Source organism: Cervus canadensis, chromosome 23 (genome assembly GCF_019320065.1).
Source record: "Cervus canadensis isolate Bull #8, Minnesota chromosome 23, ASM1932006v1, whole genome shotgun sequence".
Lineage (NCBI taxonomy): Eukaryota > Metazoa > Chordata > Mammalia > Artiodactyla > Cervidae > Cervus > Cervus canadensis.
Genome location: NC_057408.1, coordinates 29,799,758 through 29,819,024, shown reverse-complemented (window position 1 = coordinate 29,819,024; position 19,267 = coordinate 29,799,758). Strand labels below are relative to the sequence as shown.

At 37.5% G+C, this 19,267-nt stretch overlaps 1 protein-coding gene across 1 annotated transcript in view; it reads right to left on the bottom strand.

Annotated features, from left to right (window-relative positions):
* PIK3C3 (phosphatidylinositol 3-kinase catalytic subunit type 3) overlaps positions 1–19,267 on the bottom strand; it is a 164,489-nt gene that overhangs the window by 77,169 nt on the left and 68,053 nt on the right. Inside the window, exons 8-10 of the mRNA XM_043443924.1 lie at positions 16,628–16,732; positions 15,391–15,483; positions 5,505–5,690 (exon numbers count right to left, since the gene is read on the bottom strand). Coding sequence (XP_043299859.1) covers positions 5,505–5,690; positions 15,391–15,483; positions 16,628–16,732 — 384 coding nt within the window. The remainder of the gene's footprint in view (positions 1–5,504; positions 5,691–15,390; positions 15,484–16,627; positions 16,733–19,267) is intronic.

The following is a 19,267-nucleotide window of genomic DNA, read 5'->3' as shown; positions in this document are numbered from 1 at the left end:
TATTTAATACCAAAATATATTCTTTTCATCTTTTTTTCTTATACTGACATAGTCAACCTTTTTTATAGTTGTCCAAATGCTGGCAAAAAGCAATACATGTGATTTTACCATTAAATATGATTTATTTTTCACAAAAAACTAAATGAAAGGTTAATTGGCTTAGGTGTAGTGTTAGTTGCTCAGTCGTGTCCGACTCTTTGTGACCCCCATGAACTATAGCCCACCAGGCTACTCTGTCCATGGGATTCTCCAGGCAAGAATACTGGAGTGGGGTGCCATTCCCTCCCCCAGAGGATCTCCCCAACCCAGGGATTGAACCCAAGTCTCTGCACTGCAGGCAGATTCTTTACCTCAAGAGCTCTAGGGAAGTACACTTTGTGATAACTGCCTTATTAATTCTTATTCAAATATATCAGTATCAGTGGCCAGGAAAATCAAATGACTTTATCAAAATACTTATATAGTGTTCTGTTTCTAAAAACAAATTTTAATTGGATCAATAAATGTTTGATTTTCTATTATCTTATTTAGGATTTATGGCATCTTACAGCTCTAGATATTCTTCTATGTATATTCTAAGAAAAAAATTATAAGACAGAAAATTGTTTAATCAAATATCCTTCTTAGGAGTTTAAGTAATTCAGTTTCACTGCTACCCTTCATTACCAGGCAAACCTTGGAAACACTGCTGAATGTACCACCTGGTGTGCTTTCCCAAGTACAGAAAAGACTTATTGCATGAAATAAAAAAGGTTGCACTATTATTAAATTCCCCAAGAAGGAGAAATTCAGAAGAAAACACATCTTTTTAAGTCATTGATCACAATATGATTGTGTTAGTCATCTGCTTTCTGTATTCAAACTACTCATTCCTTCATTTTTATGAAAATAAATTAACTTCAATAGTAAGTGCAAAGGCTGTTTGTTCATTATATAGTCACATTCGAAAAACATAAAATCCCCCCAGGCACGAAGGATATAAGCATATAAGTAAAGCAAAACAAACAAACAAACAAATCAGATTTCTATCTCAGACAATTCAGTAAAAATTTCTCAAGAGCTATGAAATACTATCTAGATAGTAATCATCATTTTTCTAAAGAAGAAGTTAATTCTAATACTTTAGAATACAAATGCAACATTTCATGTCAAAATCACTATTTTTTATCGAATTAAGAGTAATTCTTCATATATGCATTTATAGTGAGAGACATAGGTTCTGACCTTGGTTCCCAGACAGAAACATATATCCCATACTTCTGGTAAAGTGAAATACGTTCTATTTTTCCTGTACTTTTCAGTCCTTGCCTTTGGTCATATTGCTCTCTCCACTTGGAAAGTAAACTCAAGTCCAACTCTGAAAATTCTACTCTTCCTTCAATGTCTATCTCAAATGTCATTTCTTCCTCAAATTCTAATGGAGAATCTCTCTCCTTCTGAGCCACACCATAGTAAGAAATATGGCTTTTAAAAATGCCTTTAAAGAACATTAAACAAATCCAATTCAGAAAGATATTAAAAGACTGGTTAAGATATATGTTACAGATGTAAGGTGAGTTTAACATTAGGAATTCAGCATCTATTTCATATGTAGTATTTATAATACATTAATGTTTTTCAGATAGCATGATGCTATACCTACAAATTATAGGGACCCATCTAATACCTATTTAAACTATAAAGAGACATCACTAAAGAAACTAGATAAAACATAAATATTAAAATAAAAATGTAGTTTTCATTTAACCAACAAACAGAAATAAAAGTGGTGAGGCAGTTTATAATGGTAATGACTGTCACAAAATAAATATAATTTTTTAAAATGTGAAAAAATTTTATGAAAAATTGTGATAAAGGCATATATATTTTGACAATAACTTCAATGCAAGCTACTTATTCAAGAATATGGAAAAACATATACAAAACTCTGTTCACTAATACAGTTACAGCAAAAGATGAGAAATAAAACAACTGCCTACCAAAGAGGCTGACTGGTAAAATAAGTTATAAAATAAACTTGCAAAAAAATAGTATGCTGCTGTTTTGAAAGAACAAGGTAGATCTTTAGGTATCCATAAAGTCTAAAACCACAGTATTTTTCTACAGGTTAGATAGACCTTGGACATCATTTGCCTTGATATTCATTTGCCTGTGTTTCCAGACTTTACAGACACCAATTACTATATGTCTTAAAGATGAGAAATGTCCAAGATTATACTGTTCAGTTAATAAGGAATGCTTTTAATAACACGTATAGGATATTCCTATTTACCTTAATTTTAAGAGATGTCTTTGGTGGCTCAGACGGTAAAGAATTTGCCTGGAATAGGGAAGACCCGGGTTCGATTCCTGGGTTGGGAAGATCCCCTGGAGAAGGGAATGGCAACCCACTCCAGTATTCTTGTCTGGAGAACTTCATGGACAGAGAAGCCTGGCGGGCTACAGTCCATGGGGTCACAGAGAGTCAGACACGACTGAGCGACTTACACTTTCACTTTTCATCATATAAACCATACATGCATACATATGCTTGCAATTTGCATACAGAATATACGAAAAGATATGAGTGACTATTTTTCTGAGGATAAAAAAATGGCTGGAGAAGTGGAATTGTTACTATTTCATTTATAATTCAAAAGGAAAGCAAATCAGAAAAAAAAAAAATGATAATATAATACAGTAAAGGAACAAACCAAATCCTGTGGGAGCAGAAAAGAAACAAAAATGTCATCGGCTTCCTTCAGTGGTTAAGAGAAGTTTCTCAGAGATGTTGAGGTCTGTGCTTCACCTTGAAGGATGGACAGCAGGAAGACCCCACTAGGAAGATGAAGTAACACATAGATAGGCTTGGGTCCTAAAGGGACTATGGCATCCTGAACAAATTACTGTCCAAATATAAAATGCAGTACTTTTCATTCAAGTTTTTCAGTTGTCCAGGATGTAGATATTTAGACAAAGTGACCTTTGATGTGATGCTATGTTTACATGATTATATTATTATATATTATATGACTATATTAAGGGCTCAAGACAGTAAAGAATCCACCTGCAATGCGGGAGATCTTGTGTTCAATCCCTGGGATGGGAAGATCCCCTGGAGAAGGCAATGGCTACCCACTCCAATATTCTTGCCTAGAGAATTCCATGGACAGAGGAGCCTTGCAGGCTACAGTCCACGGGGTCACAAAGAGTCGGACATGACTGTGTGCCTTTCACTTTCATCCTTTGAAATACTAAAAACCATTTGAAGTTCATAAAATCATAAATACCATACTACTCCACAGATAATGCAAAAGCAAAGAGACATTGTATACCAATTAGAAATGAAAGGTACAACATGAATGATTTTAGTATAAAATTGATATAAATTTATAATCTTTCTGCATATTATGTGTATGTACAGTTTTCAAATTTTTTTCCCACATAATTTTTTCTTCATAACTATTAAGTGATATAAATAGCTATTATCACTTTTTTTTTTTTTGATAGGAAACTGAAGTGAGAATAACACATGTTCCCAAAGACATACAGGTACATAGAGTCAGGTAAAAGCCAAAATTCAAATCTTAATGTACATTTGAATTATCAGTAGAAACTAAATTAAAAATTTTTTTTAAGCTGAGTATACACAATTCATTACTGAACCAAGTAAAGAGAAAGGGAAATCAAGGGATAGTTACCACCTCACTATCTATCATCTCTAAAACCTCAAAAAACACTCCCAATCTAACAACCATATTTTGCAGTTTGGGATTCATGCAATATTTCTATCACTATTCTTTATCTCATAACAAAAATTATAAAATAGTCTAGAAATAGTTCAGTAACTGCACTAATACTATTAATTCCAGAGACAATTAAATGTTTAGCCTCTAAGTTTATAAGGGAATGTCATCAGACAACCAAAAATGATGATTTGTAATATTTCTATTTTAACTCTGAACCCATGTTGAGGCGGGCTGTATTGACTACAACCCAAAGACGTTTATCTAAATCCTGACTCATGTCAAACGTAAGACTTAATGACTAAAGTGAAATTTCTAATGAATTTCAAAATAAATACTTCATTATTTTAAATAAATATTGCAATAATTTATTTTTACTTGTGATGTAGTAAAAAAACAATAAAGAAGATAATATGCTGAATCACAATGCTAGGAACTGCTGTTTGATAGGAGAGTGAAAAACATCCTAGTCCAAAAAAATTATACAATATCTGAGAATTGCCCCAGAATAATCTAGTGGAATGTAAGGAATGGGAAGGAGAGAGTAACTGGCATTAGAGATGAAAACAAAATTGTCTATGAGTTGGCAATTGCTGAAGATAGGTAAATTACATATGAACAGTCACTGTACTACTTTCTTTAGTGTTTAAATTTTACTGTAATTAGATACATATACAACTATCAATTTTAATAAACGCAGCATTTTGCTTCTTGAAATTCAGATACCATTGCTGCTGCTGCTGCTGCTGCTAAGTCACTCCAGTCGTGTCCGACTCTGTGCGACCCCATAGACGTCAGCCCACCAGGCTCCCCCGTCTCTGGGATTCTCCAGGCAAGAACACTGGAGTGGGTTGCCATTTCCTTCTCCAATGAGTGAAAGTGAAAAGTCAAAGTGAAGTCACTTAGTCGTGTCCGACTCTTAGCGACCCCATGGACCGCAGTCTACCAGGCTCCTCCATCCATGGGATTTTCCAGGCAACAGTACTGGAGTGGGCTGCCTTCTCCATCAGATACCATTAGGAGCTCAAAATAATGATGAGCACTGCTATATACATATTGAGGCTTAAGAAGAGTCACCTTATATTCCACAAGCCGTTATGTTTGAGAACACATTTCCTCTACAAAAATTAGTAAGTTATAAAAAAATTAGTGAATTCACCTACCTGATTAGGAATTACTAAAATTCAACATTTAGCAATGTTTTGGGTCAACACAGTTTCCAACCTTCCCAGGTGGCCTTATATGTATATAAACAGCCACCATAAAGCTTGCAGTCTTTCTCTTGCAGAGGATTCAAAACCACCTTAAAAAAATTTACTTACACACACAATTGTCAGTAGATTAAAGTTTAAAGGAGGAGTCTGAAAAAGAATAAGATGACCATGCATCTCCATGCTTTAAAGGCCCCAAAGGCTTTTCAAAGCTACAATTAAATGTGGCTTGTTGTAGACTGACTGATAGAGGGGATCTGAATTATTCCCTAGCTGGTACTGCATTAAACCATTTTTCATTAGAATTCCTTTTTCGAGACAGAGCAATACAAGCTCTGCTGCCAGGTAAATGTCCTGGGGGAGGCTGTCCCATCATGTAACAGGTCAGGAAGTAAATTTTCATTTCACAGAGGAGTCCCTGGAGGAATATTTTAATTTGGCTTCTAAAAACACACATAGTATATCGTCTTCCCTTCTAAAACTCCACCCTCGGCCCCCCCACACACACGCACACAGGTCCTAGTTTAAAATATACCCAGTTGCAGAGGAGTAGCAAACACTAAGGCACCTCATCATCCGCCTGCCGTAATCGGGCCACAGCGTAGCGCCTCACTGTTGGATTTGTGTAATGAGAGGACAACAGCTCCAAGGAATCCTCTACATCCATAGGCTTCCACTTGCCTAGAAGTTCCAGTGCCTGTTTGGCCTCCTGAGGTAGATCCCAATTGACACATTTCAAGAACTTTGTCAAAGCCTAAAATCAGAAAAGTTTTAAAAATTAGAAACATCTTATTCTGGGAAAGGGGGAATCAAGGATGACGAGGCAGAGCTCAGCTTGGACCTGATGGCAGAGTCACAAAGTCAATGACAGACTTCTCACATAAACACTAGACACAGTCTGAGAAAAACGCCGCAGGACCAAGGGGCGGGGGTGGAGTGAGCGGGTGGGAAGTGCCTGTTCCTTGTAACTTTACTTTTTTTTTTTCAGAGCACTACAAAGCACTATGAAGCTTTAAATTTTCTTCAGCTTTTCTTCATTATGCTTTCACTATTTTAAAATACTGCAAGACTCAACACAAGGAAATCGCTGAGACATGTCTCATGAAGTCTGAGATGTCTTAAGAGAAAAGCTTCATTTTACAATATCAACATGTGAGACATAAAACATCGCAACCAAAGAATGAAACAGTCCAAAGCCAAGAAGGGTAGAACTCCATTCAAGAACACATCCTAGAGTCAACAGTTTCCCTAGATACTCACATAGGATGACTCAAATGAAGCTGAATATGTATGTCTCTCTTACAGAGAGAAGTAACTACAGAAAAAGAGAGACAGTTAAAAAAAAAAACAACCAAAAACCTCTACAAAAACTAGTATAAATATAGATAAATACACAGGAGCATTGGTTTCTGTATATTCATTCTATGATTCAGCTGGCTGTTTGTAAAATCTTTCTGGAATCTCCCTTCTTTAGAAAGGCAGACAATTCTTCTTAAGACTGTCAGGTGAGGAAGCTACCTTGGAGCATATCATTCATGGCTGCATAACAATAAATGCTTTTTAAAGAAAGGTGTGTACCTGTTTTTCATAAAAAAGCAATCCCTATTGCCAGATCTCCCTACTAACAACACTTTGCTGGCTGATATCAATACATTTTCTTCTTTTTCTATGAATTCATCTCTTGAACAAAGATAACTTTAAAATTTTAAATTCTTGCTCCATTCAACTAAAAACATTTTCATTAGTAAACTAACCAAGTTTAAAAAAAAAAATGTTCCCTTGAATAATAAAACACAATTACTTATTAGTATGACATAAAATTAATCTTCATTCCCATTCCCTAACTTATTGTTATTTAACTTATATGTGGAGTACATCAGGCAAAATGCTGGGGTGGATGAAGCACAAGCTGGAATCAAGATTGCCAGGAGAAACAGCAATAACCTCAGATATGCAGATAACACCACCCTTATGGCAGAAAGTGAAGAGGAACTGAAGAGCCTCTTGATGAAAGTGAAAGAGAGCGAAAAAGCTGGCTTAAAGCTCAACATTCAAAAAACGAAGATCATGGCATCGGGTATATGGCAAATAGAAGAGGAAACAATGGAAACAGTGACAGACTTTATTTTCTTGGGCTCCAAAATCACTGCAGTTGGTGACTGCAGCCATGAAATTAAAAGACTCCTGCTCCTTGGAAGAAAAGCTATGACAAACCTAGACAGCATATTAAAAAGTGGAGACATTACTTTGCCAACTAAGGTCCGTCTCGTAAAAGTTATGGTTTTTCCAGTAGTCATGTACGTATGTGAGAGCTGGACCATATAGAAAGCTGAGCACCGAGATCTGATGCTCTTTAACTGTGGTCCCGGAGAAGACTCTTGAGAGTCCCTTGGACTGCAAGGAGATCCAACTAGTCCATCCTAAAGGAAATCACTCTTGAATATTCATTGGAAGGAATGATGCTGAAGTTGAAGTTCCAATAAAAAGACCCTGATGTTGGGAAAGATTGAAGGTGGGAGAAGGGGACACAGAGGATGGGATGGTTGGATGGCATCACTGACTCAATGGACATGAGTTTAAGCAAGCTCTTTGAGCTGGTGATGGACAGGGACGCCTGGCGTGCTGCAGTCCATGGGGTTGCAAAGAGTCAGACACGACTGAGCAACCGAACTAAACTGAACTGAACTGAACTTATTCTTGACTTTACTAAATTATGGGATAAAAGCACTATGGAGTGCTCAAATTTGTATATAATCTGAGTGAAGTGGCTTGCCCATCATCTCAAAATATTGGACAGGCTAGACTTAGAATCCAAATCCACTGACTCTCAACCCATGCATGTGCTACCAGATGGTTTCTCCTTACCAGTAAGGAACTACTATCTCCTAATTAGCAAGCCCCTGGGAGCCATTAGTCCACCAACACGTATCCCCTAAATCTGTTGTACAAAAAAAAAAGGGGGGCACATGTGGAGGGTCATTTTCCGGGTCTCAAATGAGTCCCTGGGACTGGCTGCCTAGTGAAGGTCCTTGGCTTCACACAAGAACCAGCCACAGTAAAGTGAAAGCAGATTTACATAGAGAGATACACACTCCATAGACAGAATGTGGGCTGTCTCAGAAGGCACAAGTGACCCTGAAATACGGGGGTGGTTAGTTTTTATGGGCTAGGTAATTTCACAGGCTAACAAGAGGGAGGATGATTCCAACTATTTTGAGGAAAGGGCAGAGATTTCCAGAACTGGACCAGCACTGACTTTGTGGCCTTTTATGGTGGCTTCCCTGGTGGCTCAGATGGTAAAGTGTCTGCCTGCAATGCAGGAGACCAGGGTTTGATCCCTGGGCCAGAAAGATCCCCTGGAGAAGGAAATGGCAACCCACTCCAGTACTCTTGCTTGGAAAATTCCATGGACAGAGGAGCCTTGTAGGCTACAGTCCATGGGGTCTCAAAGAATTGGACACGACTGAGCGACTTCATTCACTTCAACTTCAACTCCAACTTCAACTCCAACTCCTCCAACTCCAACTTCTCCAACTCCAACTCCTCCAACTCCAACAACTCCAACTCCTCTAACTCCAACTCCAACAACTCCAACTCCAACAACTCCAACTCCAACAACTCCAACTCCTCCAACTCCAACTCCAACAACTCCAACTCCAACAACTCCAACTCCAACAACTCCAACTCCTCCAACTCCAACTCTAACTCCTCCAACTCCAACTCCAACAACTCCAACTCCAACTCCAACTTTAACTCCTCCAACTCCAACTCCTCCAACTCCAACTCAACTCCTCCAATTCCTCCAACTCCAACTCCAACAACTCCAACTCCAACTCCTCCAACTCCAACTCCAACAACTCCCACTCCCACTCCCACTTCACTTCACTTCACTTCACGGTTGGCCTCGGGAACTGTCATGGCACCAGAGGGTGTGTTATTTAGCTAATGTATTACAGTGAGTGCAAATGAGGCTCAAGGTCTCCTGGAAGTCATATTTTCTGCCACTTTGGGCCTATTTAGGTTCCAATCAGTTTTTGTGGATCCTGTTCTTAATGGCTGCTTCATTCTTTTAATGGTTATGCCCTGCCTCCTTTCTTCCTGTCTCAAATCCATTCCTAACTCTCTTTGATTATTTCCTGGCAGTATTTCCCACTGTTTCCCTCAGACTGACTCTCACTATACCACACATCTAGAGTTTGGCACAGCCTTCAGGCTGAGTTTCTCTTCTAATCATTTCATGATCTGTCAGATATTCAAATTGCAAGTGATTTATTAGCACAACCTCCAATTATCAGCACAAATTTACCATATAATATCTCTGCCAAAAAGAGACTCAATATTTACCTAAGTAATTTCAGTGATTAATTTGCAACTTACTCACTGTATTTATAGACAGTGAAGTCATTTTCTTTTAAAACCTTGACTTCTTTTTCAAAACATTCCTTGATACCCCTTACCATAATCCAAACCTTTAATTCTCAATAACTCTCACTGACCCTCTATGCTTCAAACAAGCTAACCTATTTTATACAGGACGGTCTAACTCCTATCTATAAGGAGTTGCTTCCTTTCTTATGCTCTTTGTAAAAACAGTAGTGTCATCTTCTTTAAAGCCAACTTGTCAAAATATCAACTTTTCCAGCAAGTTTTCAGCAACTTTCAGCTCTTCTCTCAGTAGCTGCTTCAATTTTACATTCTTCATTTAAATGACTCTCTTCTAACTACCAAATGCTTTTCTGGGCATTCTAATGTCTAAAACTGGAGTTTGCATTCCCCAACGATAGCCAGCCATTTCTTCTGTACCTCCTGCACATCATTTAAGTGCTCTCTCTCCATAAAAGCACATGGATGGCTCTCCTTATTCTATGCATTTATTTTTTACTTCTTAAATGTATTTCTAGATTGAATGTGGAAATAAAGCAATACTTCCTAAATAACTACAGTGAAAGCTTTTCCACTTCACAGTATATCCACAGTCTTACTGGTATGTACTTACTATAAGCAAATCTTGTAGCAAGCTGATGTACTCAATTTAGTAACTGAAACAATCTAACCCTCAGATTCTCAGATTTATAGATTTATTAGTAAGATTTATAAAGTATACTGCTGCCAGGGACTGTACAAAGATTTCACAACCTGATAATGCTAAATGTGACCAAGGTAAACAAGGAGATAATAGAATGAAGGTGGAAACAAGAAGAGGAATGAGAAAGAAAGGAGTGTAAGAATTTGAAGTCAGAAATAGTAATGATGATACTTTATTTCAGGTGCTTTAAAGATGCTTTATTGATCTATATAAAACAAAGATAGAGGACTCAAATGCAATTTTATACCTAGGACTTCCACAGATAACTGTAGAGTATAGGTTTTAGAGGAAAGGTGTTTGGGTTCAAATCTTAGTTTCCAGCTCCATCAATAATTACTGAGTCACATGGAGCACATTATTTAACTTTTAAGTGTTCTATCTCATAAGTTTATATAAATATTAAATAAGTTAATGATACAGATGTTTAAAACAGTATATATATAATAAATAGTTGATAAATGCTTCTGATGTTACTGTCAAATGTTAACATTATCACATGTATTACCACGTTTTATATTAATAGCAATAAATATTTTCTTAACCTCCTTTCTGATCTTAGAATCACCTCACTGTTGTCTCCTACTTTTAGAATCATGATCACACTTCAGAGCTGCAAACACTACTTATCATATATATTTCTAATATTAACTTCTACCAACTCGATTTTTGGAAATTTCTACATTTCCAAAATGTAGAACAGGAAAACCTGTTCTACTCAAGACATTTCTGACACCCTAATTCTCTGCAGACACTGAGTATCCTGCAACTTAACTGAATTCTGATACTCAGTGCAGAACTCAGTGCAAGACTGCTTCCCATCTCAGATGCTAAGAGCAAACACTGGGTCCTCAGGTACCCAGACTTCAGTCCAACAAGGACACATACTGGGGGTTCCCATGGCTGACCTTCCTCAGGCTCAATAGTTGCTATAATGACTCAAAGAACCGAGAGTACTAGTTTACTTATTACTGCTGGTTTATTATAAAATATATAAATGAATAACCAGGTGAGGAAACACATTTGGTGAGGTCTGGAAGGGTCCCAAGCACAGGAGCTTCATCCGTCCCCATAGTTAGGGATGCAATCTCCTGGCATATCGATGCACTCACCAACCCAGAAGCTCTATGAACTCCACTGTTACAGGTTTTCAGAGATCCCATTACACAGGCACAACTAATTAAATCATTAACTATTCTTGGGTTCTAGCTCAATTCCCAGCCTTTATCCAATCCCCTATCCCTGCTCCACCTCTAGAGGTCAAAGGTAGAACTGAAAGTTCCAACCCTCTAATCAAAACTGCAGCTCTTTTGGTGATGAGCCCCCCATCTCCAAGAGTCACCTCATTAGCATAAATACAGGTATAGTTGAAAAGGGCTTATCTTGAAAAACAAAAGATGCTCTTCTCATACCTACCACTCAAGAAATTCCTAGGGTTTTAGAAACTCTGTGTTAGTAACCAGAGATGAAGACCAAATATATTATTTCTTATTGTATCACCATATCACAGCTATTTTAATATTATAAATTCAAAAAATTCAAAACCAATATATCTCCTTATTCTGATCATTTCACTTGCCATATTTCTTTATTTCAGGTGCCCAGGACTAATTTTTGGCAATTACCTCCAAGTAATTTTATATATTTTCCTCTCCTTCCTCTGCCCTCCAATACAGCTCTCAAAATCCATATATGAACCTCCTAATTAGGTCTCTTTCTTCACTGTCAGCTCTGCTCCAATCTACCTGGTTCACCTTCCTTAAAACATCACTTGTTAAGATACATTCTTGGCTTTACGGGTTTCCTTTTGCGAGTGACACTCAACTTTGAATCATAGAATTCAAGGCTCATTACAGTCTGACTCCATCTTTTCTATTTAAAGAACATTTCATACAAACATTTCTATCTCCCAAACCTAACACTCTGCCTTACTCATGGTTTTCTTTCCCATGAAAAATGATCATCAAGTAAGAATGACCACTAAAGTTTGTTCAAACTTTAGGACCAATCTTATTTCTGTAAAACCTCCCTCATATCACAGCACATTAATCTTGTTCTCCTTCACATCACTATTCTAGTAATTACCTAACTACTAACTAATGAGACAATGACCCTTTATCAGTTACTATCCTATACTTCTCCATTTAGGTTATCTATAATTATCTTTTCCCCCAGACAATCTGGGCCAGGCAGATCCCCTGGAGAAGGGCATGGCAGTCCACTCCAGTATTCTTGCCTAGAGAATCCCACAGACAGAGAAGCCTGGTGGGCTTCAGTCCATAGGGTTGCAAAGAATCGGATATAACTGAAGAGATTTAGCAGGCACACCCAAACAATTTTAATCTATATGAAATTTATAGTGACATAGTATCTCAAAGCCCAGAGCCTTAAATAACACTAGGCCAAGAGCTGATACCAATTGTGTGCTGAACTGAGTTCATTTATGCCATGGTATGCCATCAGCATCTTGCCAGGAGACACAAGTAGGACTACTGTCCTGATGTCACTGTCTCAAAAGCAGCCTCGTAAGCACAGTCTGTCTGCATCACCATCACCTTCACCATATGACTATTCCTACTGTTTTGTTCCCTAAGCATAGTAGAAAGATAGTAATATGATGGTTATCTTTAACATTTCCACAAGAAGAAAGGACATTTACCATGTTAAAAGCTGAATTCAGAAAGTTATAATATTCACACTTTTGGTTCCACAAAAACGAGTCACTTTGTACATGCTACGGACCATAAATTTAAAAATACTTCATAAAAAAAAAATAAAAATACTTCATAAATTTAACTGATTTTATTGGACAAACTTATTACTGTGAACTTTTCAGGTGCAACATTAAGTCTAGACTAGAGGGCTTTTATCTGAAATACTTAAGGCAGGTCATTTAGGAAAAAATAGGTGGAAAGAACAAATTTAATTAAAAAATAAATAAGAAATATAACTTTGTAAGAACCAATTTCCACTAACTTGTTTCCTGAGCACTGCTTTCTCGCTAGAAATCTTTTTCAGCCTTAGGGCTCAAATGTCAAATAACCTAAATCACAGTTCCTGAGAAACTGGCATTGAGCGAATTTCTTTTATAAATAAATTAAGGGACAGTGGTAGAGAAGCATTTATTTTCTACAAAACCCATTTTAAATTATTACAAAGATACAAATGTGGCTATGTGAATAATTCCTTTGGTCATTTCAAGAACAATATATATTCGATTTTCTGAAAAGTGCTTCCAAATAGTAAAAAATAGCATTCACCTTACTCTAGTGATCATAAGAACTCTATAATATGTCCTGCGAATTGAAGTTTCATCACCTACCTTTTAAACACTTGAAATCAACTAGTTAAATGAAATCTGTCACATACTTTATATTATGTAAGCATTTTATTTCTTTTGCACATACCTAGCGGTAACTGAATTTCAGGGGGAAGTGACAACTTGTTTAAACAATTTTCCTTGGAAGTTTTTCTATCTAAGGGAGTTCTGCTTTGCAAATTTGTGATTCTTGAACCTATATATTCTAACAGGTTTAATTCAATATCTTGCTGTTTATTTTTAGGCAAAAAATTGCATTCAAGATGCAATTTCTGTGAATAAAGTTATTCTTCATTTAGTAGAGTATTATGATACTAACTCAATTTTTTTTAAAAAACACAAAAATCACAAATCTGTGCTTCTGTTGATGATTCTTTCCTTTTCTTGCAGGGATAAAAAGAATAACACTCAAAAGCTACAGCAAACTTAAAATTCCTCTCTCATTCTTATTATAGATGTAAAAGAGAATGAGTATGGTTCATCCACAAAGAATTTCTCAAGGCATCAATAAAAGATAGAAAAGATAAAGCTGAAGAGTTAAAATGAGCTCTATCTGGATTTTTATCCAATCCCCAGGCCATGGACTGGTACCGGTCTGTGGCCTATAAGGAACCAGGCCACACAGCAAGAGGTGAGCGGACCACCTAGCAAAGCTACACCTGTATTTATAGCTGTTCCTCAAGGCTCCCATGGAAGAAGCAAGACAAATCTCTGATGGCTCAGTGGTAAAGAATCTACCTACAGTGCAGGAGACGCAGGTTCAATCCCTGGGTCACACAGATCCCCTGGAGGAGGAAATGGCTACCCACTCAAGTATTCTGGCCTGAAGAATCCCATGGACAGAGGAGCCTGGAGGGTTACAGAACATGGGGTCACAAAGATTCACACAGGACTGAGCGACTAAGCCCACAACACAACATAAACTAGAAGAGACTTAAAGTTCACTATAACTGAATCAACTCATATTAAATGTGAGGAAGCTAAAGTAGTCAAAAAGCTTCTTCATGATAATAAACAGCAATAAACCATAAGCCTCAAAACTAAGTCTCTCTACTCCAGTCGAGTACTGACTGTGTGTGCTAAGTCGCTTCAGTCGTGTCAGACTCTTTGCAATCCTATGAACTGTAGCCCCGCCAGGCTCCTCTGCCCAGGGGATTCTCCAAGTAAGAATACTGGAGTAGATTGTCATGCCCTCCTCCAGAAAATCTTCCCGCATCTCTTATGTCTCCTGCATTGGCAGGCGGGGTTCTTTGTCACTAGTGCCACCTGGGAAGGCCCCCTAGTACTGACTACTTCATCACAGTTCTCTCTCTCATTGGATACTGGCCCCAGATAGCTGAGGTGCACATGAAAGGAATGATTTCAGTGAGCCCAGAAGGAAACTTCATTTACTCCGTAGCTTCAGTATGGAAGGCAATGTATAGTTCTGACCTACCCTCTCTACCCTCATCTCACGCTCGATGCCATTCTACCAATTCATCATTTCAGATTATAGTTCTCATACTCTCTCACTAGCCACATCTCCAGAATTCTACAGCTCTTTGCCAGCCACCCAGGCCCAAAGAGGCAAAAGTTAAGCCTCATATAAAAAAGTATGTTTTCACAGAACTAATTTACTTCTATGAAAAGAGAGAAGACAGAAGTGAGTCAACATTTAACTCTGCACCTACTATGCACTAAGGACTCAACTGGGTTATTCATGTGTATTATCTCACCTGTAAAGAAGGGCTATCATAATTAGTAAAATGAGGAAACAAAGCTCCCAAAGAAATCTGCTTCACCTTACCCAGAAACAGTAAGCTGCAGTGCTGGAAACTGAACCCAAATCTCTCTGACTTAACCCATTTAGACACTGTCCACACATCAACAAAGAGGTACATGTGTCTTTGTGTGTATAGTTTCATAATTTTTAAGAAATGGAGCAACATATATTGCTCTAGAAACATTTTAATAAAAAATTTGACAATTAGTCTGTATTTCTGTGACAGTTTTGCTCATTAGCAACAAAGTTTATAGATAAATTTGATATATGAAAATATTCAAGAAACTCACTTTTTCTTGATTAGTAAGATAATATCTAAACTTCCATACAAGATCTTGTTCTTCATATGTAAGTTGCTTGGTTGGTGGATAACTCACAATAATCTAAAACAAAGAAAAAAAGAACCACTTAGTCAAATTTAAAAAAAAAAAAAAAAGCCTGCTATCTATTTCCATTTCATTTAAAATTTTCCATTCATTTAAATATATCTATAATTACTACAGAAAAAAGGAAAATGTACATGAAGCTAAGTAAGACATAAATCTGCTGTACCTATCAGTTCAAAAAGGACATTGTTAAGAGTGTGAAGGGAGAAAAAGATAAATAAAAGTTAAGCCTCACATAAAAGAGTATGTTGTTACAGAGCTAACTTACTTCTGTGAAAAACACAACAAACCCAAATAACGAAAGTTTCACCCCACCAAACTACTGCCTGCAAGATAGGCTCAAGGACGTACTGTACAGCATGGGAACAGAGAGAACGATTTGTAATAACTATAAATGGAAAGTAACCCTTAAATTTGTATAAAAAGTTAAAAAAAATAAAAAAATAAAAATGAGGGAGGAAAAAGCCCCCACTAACACACACACAAGAAAAGGAAAAAAAACTCAAAACAAAAAACCACAATAAACTTTTCTCTTGTTAATGGGTTCCCTTGATAGCTCAGTTGGTGAAGAATCTGCCTGCAATGCAGGAGACCCCGGTTTGATTCCTGAGTGAGGAAGATCTGCTAGAGAAGGAATAGGTTACCCACTCTAGTATTCCTGGGCTTCCCTTGAGGCTCAGCTGGTAAAGAATCCACCCACAATGTGGGCAGACCTGGGTTCAATCCTTGGGTTGGGAAGATACCCTGGAGAAGGGAAAGGCTACCCATTTCAGTATTCTGGTCTGGAGAATTCCACAGTCCATGGGGTCACAGAGAGTTTACTCCACTGAGCAACTTTCACTTTCACTTCACTTTCTCTTGTTAAGCCAACAGGAGACCTCTCTTAGACAATGTATCTTAGGGCCAGTTTCTAAGAATACTATATTAAGAAGACATACTATTTGTAGCTCTGTCTCTAGGGCTAATATAGTTCCTGAAAGCCCCAAAATGATACAGAATGACAGAAATGTTAAGCTGTTGAAACTACATAGGATTCATTAACCTGCATCTGAATCACTTTTAAGTGATGTGCTATCACATGAGGTTCAATCAAAATACCCACTCAATTATTTTGATATTAATATTTTTTAAATGCTCTTACATTTAGCTGATCTCTTGTGGCAGCATTAGGTTTGAGATCGTGGTCAGAAGGTCCACTTCTTAAACTCCGGGCAAGTTTGTGATGTTTGCTCTCAACTAAATTCTCCTATAAATTATTTAAAAACATTAACCAACAATGTAAATTTCACCAATAATCAGTTTCAATAGTCACTCAGAAAAAGCAAACAGTTACTTAAGACCAGTTCATAATACTGACTATTTTCTTCTTGTTACAACTGTAGTCTCCTCTGTATCTTGTGGTGACAGGGAAAGCTAAGCAAGCTTGCGTATGCGTCACCAGGTACTGGTCCACATGTGCATGCCATCCATCCTAGGTCCTTGTTTTAACTCCTCATTGTATTCAAGGTTTTAGTCTAGCCAACCAACTGTCACCTTCACTCCAAAAATCTCCCTTGGCAACCCAGACTAAAGCTCCCTTTTCCTAGGAGTAACTAGTAACTTTGTGATATAATCATACTATCACCTTAAACTGCCAGTAATAACTAAGCGCAGTGACAATGACCAAAACGCTTGACTATATTATCTACGGCCAAAATCATAATAAGATTTGAACACACTATTGTTGCTTAAAGAGACCTTATTTTATTCATTTTTACATGTATGAATTGCCTGTTCATGTATTTTTCCTAATTTGCAATTGGATTTTTGGTCCTTTACTCTTCAGTATTAAGAGTTTTTGACATACTAGATACGCAGCCCTTTGTGATGTATGTCACAAATAGTTTCTCCCAGTTTGTCAACTGTCTTTTGACTTTGTTATGGTGTTTTTGCCATGCAAACTTTTTTTTAACATAGTCGAATTTGCCAATCATTTCTTTTGTTGCCTCTGGATTTTGGCTCAGCTTTAGAAGTCCTCACCTACACTGACAGTAAAGTACCAGTTCAGTTCAGTTGCTCAGTTGTGTCCAACTCTTTGCGACCCCATGAACCGTGGCATTCCAGGCCTCCCTGTCCATCACCAACTCCTGGAATCCACCCAAACCCATGTCCATTGACTCGGTGATGTCATCAAATCCTCTCATCCTCTGTCATCCCCTTCTCCTCCTGCCCTCAACCTTTCCCAGAATCAGGGTCTTTTCAAATGAGTCAACTCTTCACATGAGGTGGCCAAAGTGTTGGAGTTTCAGCTTCAACATCAGTCCTTCCAATGAATAGTTAGGATCCAGTTAGGATCCATTTTATAATATTTAAATCCCTGATTCATTTGGAGTTTTTCCTTATGTATGGTGTGAGGTAATGTATGGTACGGTAATTTTATCTTTTTCTAAATAGCTCTTCCCCAGCACTATGCTCCAGTGATGAAAAGTCACCTTTATCAATTTCCTTATGTACTTGGACTTATTTCTGGGATTTTTAGACAGTTTTATCAGTCTATGTGTATATGTACATGTGCTAGTATCACACTTACACAGTCTGTTTTATTGTCTGATACAGGGATAAACCAGCTTGGTGGTACTCAATGTTTGCTATATTCCTCTATTTAGTTCATACTAATGGCTACAAATTAAATTTTTTTAACACAGCAGATAAGGGTAGCTTGTTTTTTTAAAAATATCTTTTGTCCTTTCTCAATTGCATTTAAAACTAAAAAAATTTAATAGAGGTCTAACATCTTTGATTTTTTTAATTAACCTGTAATTGTTGATGAGCATTTTATTTAGAAAAAAACACACTAAATAAACAGACCTCTCATTTACCTGACATTTTGGTACAAGCTACATGAAAGTAATATGGTTCCAATATGACAAAATTTGTATACACTCATCCATTTTAAAGGTAACTCTTAATGTGTTTCCTATGTCCACAATGTAAAAGACAATTTGATCTTACAATGAAAACTCAGTATCCATTTTAGATCTATTGAAACAGTGGCTGACTTTATTTTTCTGGGCTCCAAAATCACTGCAGATGGTGACTGCAGACATGAAATTAAAAGACACTTACTCCTTGGAAGGAAAGTTATGACCAACCTAGATAGCATATTTAAAAGCAGAGACATTACTTTGTCAACAAAGGTCTGTCTAGTCAAGGCTATGGTTTTTCCAGTGGTCATGTATGGATGTGAGAGTTGGACTATAAAGAAAACTGAGCACCGAAGAATTGATGCTTTTGAACTGTGGTGTTGGAGAAGACTCTTGAGAGTCCCTTGGACTGCAAGGAGATCCAACCAGTCCATCCTAAAGGAAATCAGTCCTGGGTGTTCATTGGTGGGACAGATGAAGTTGAAACTCCAATACTTTGGCCACCTGATGCGAAGAGCTGAATCATTTGAGAAGACCCTGATACTGGGAAAGATTGAGGGGAGGAGGAGAAGGGGACGACAGAGGATGAGATGGTTGGATGGCATCACCAACTCGATGGACATGGGTTTGGGTGAACTCCAGGAGTTGGTGATGTACAGGGAGGCCTGGCGTGCTGCGGTTCATGGGGTTGCAAAGAGTCGGAAGCAACTGAATGACTGAACTGAACTAAACTGAACTCTATTTTATTATGCCAGGCTTGGGAACAGGAGAAGTACTTAGATGTTTGTTTCTACAATTCCCAAGTGATCTTTTTCTTCCAAATTTTTATTCCCTTTTCCCCCCTATTTCTTCCTTTGAAGTTAGGCCCTCAGCCATTA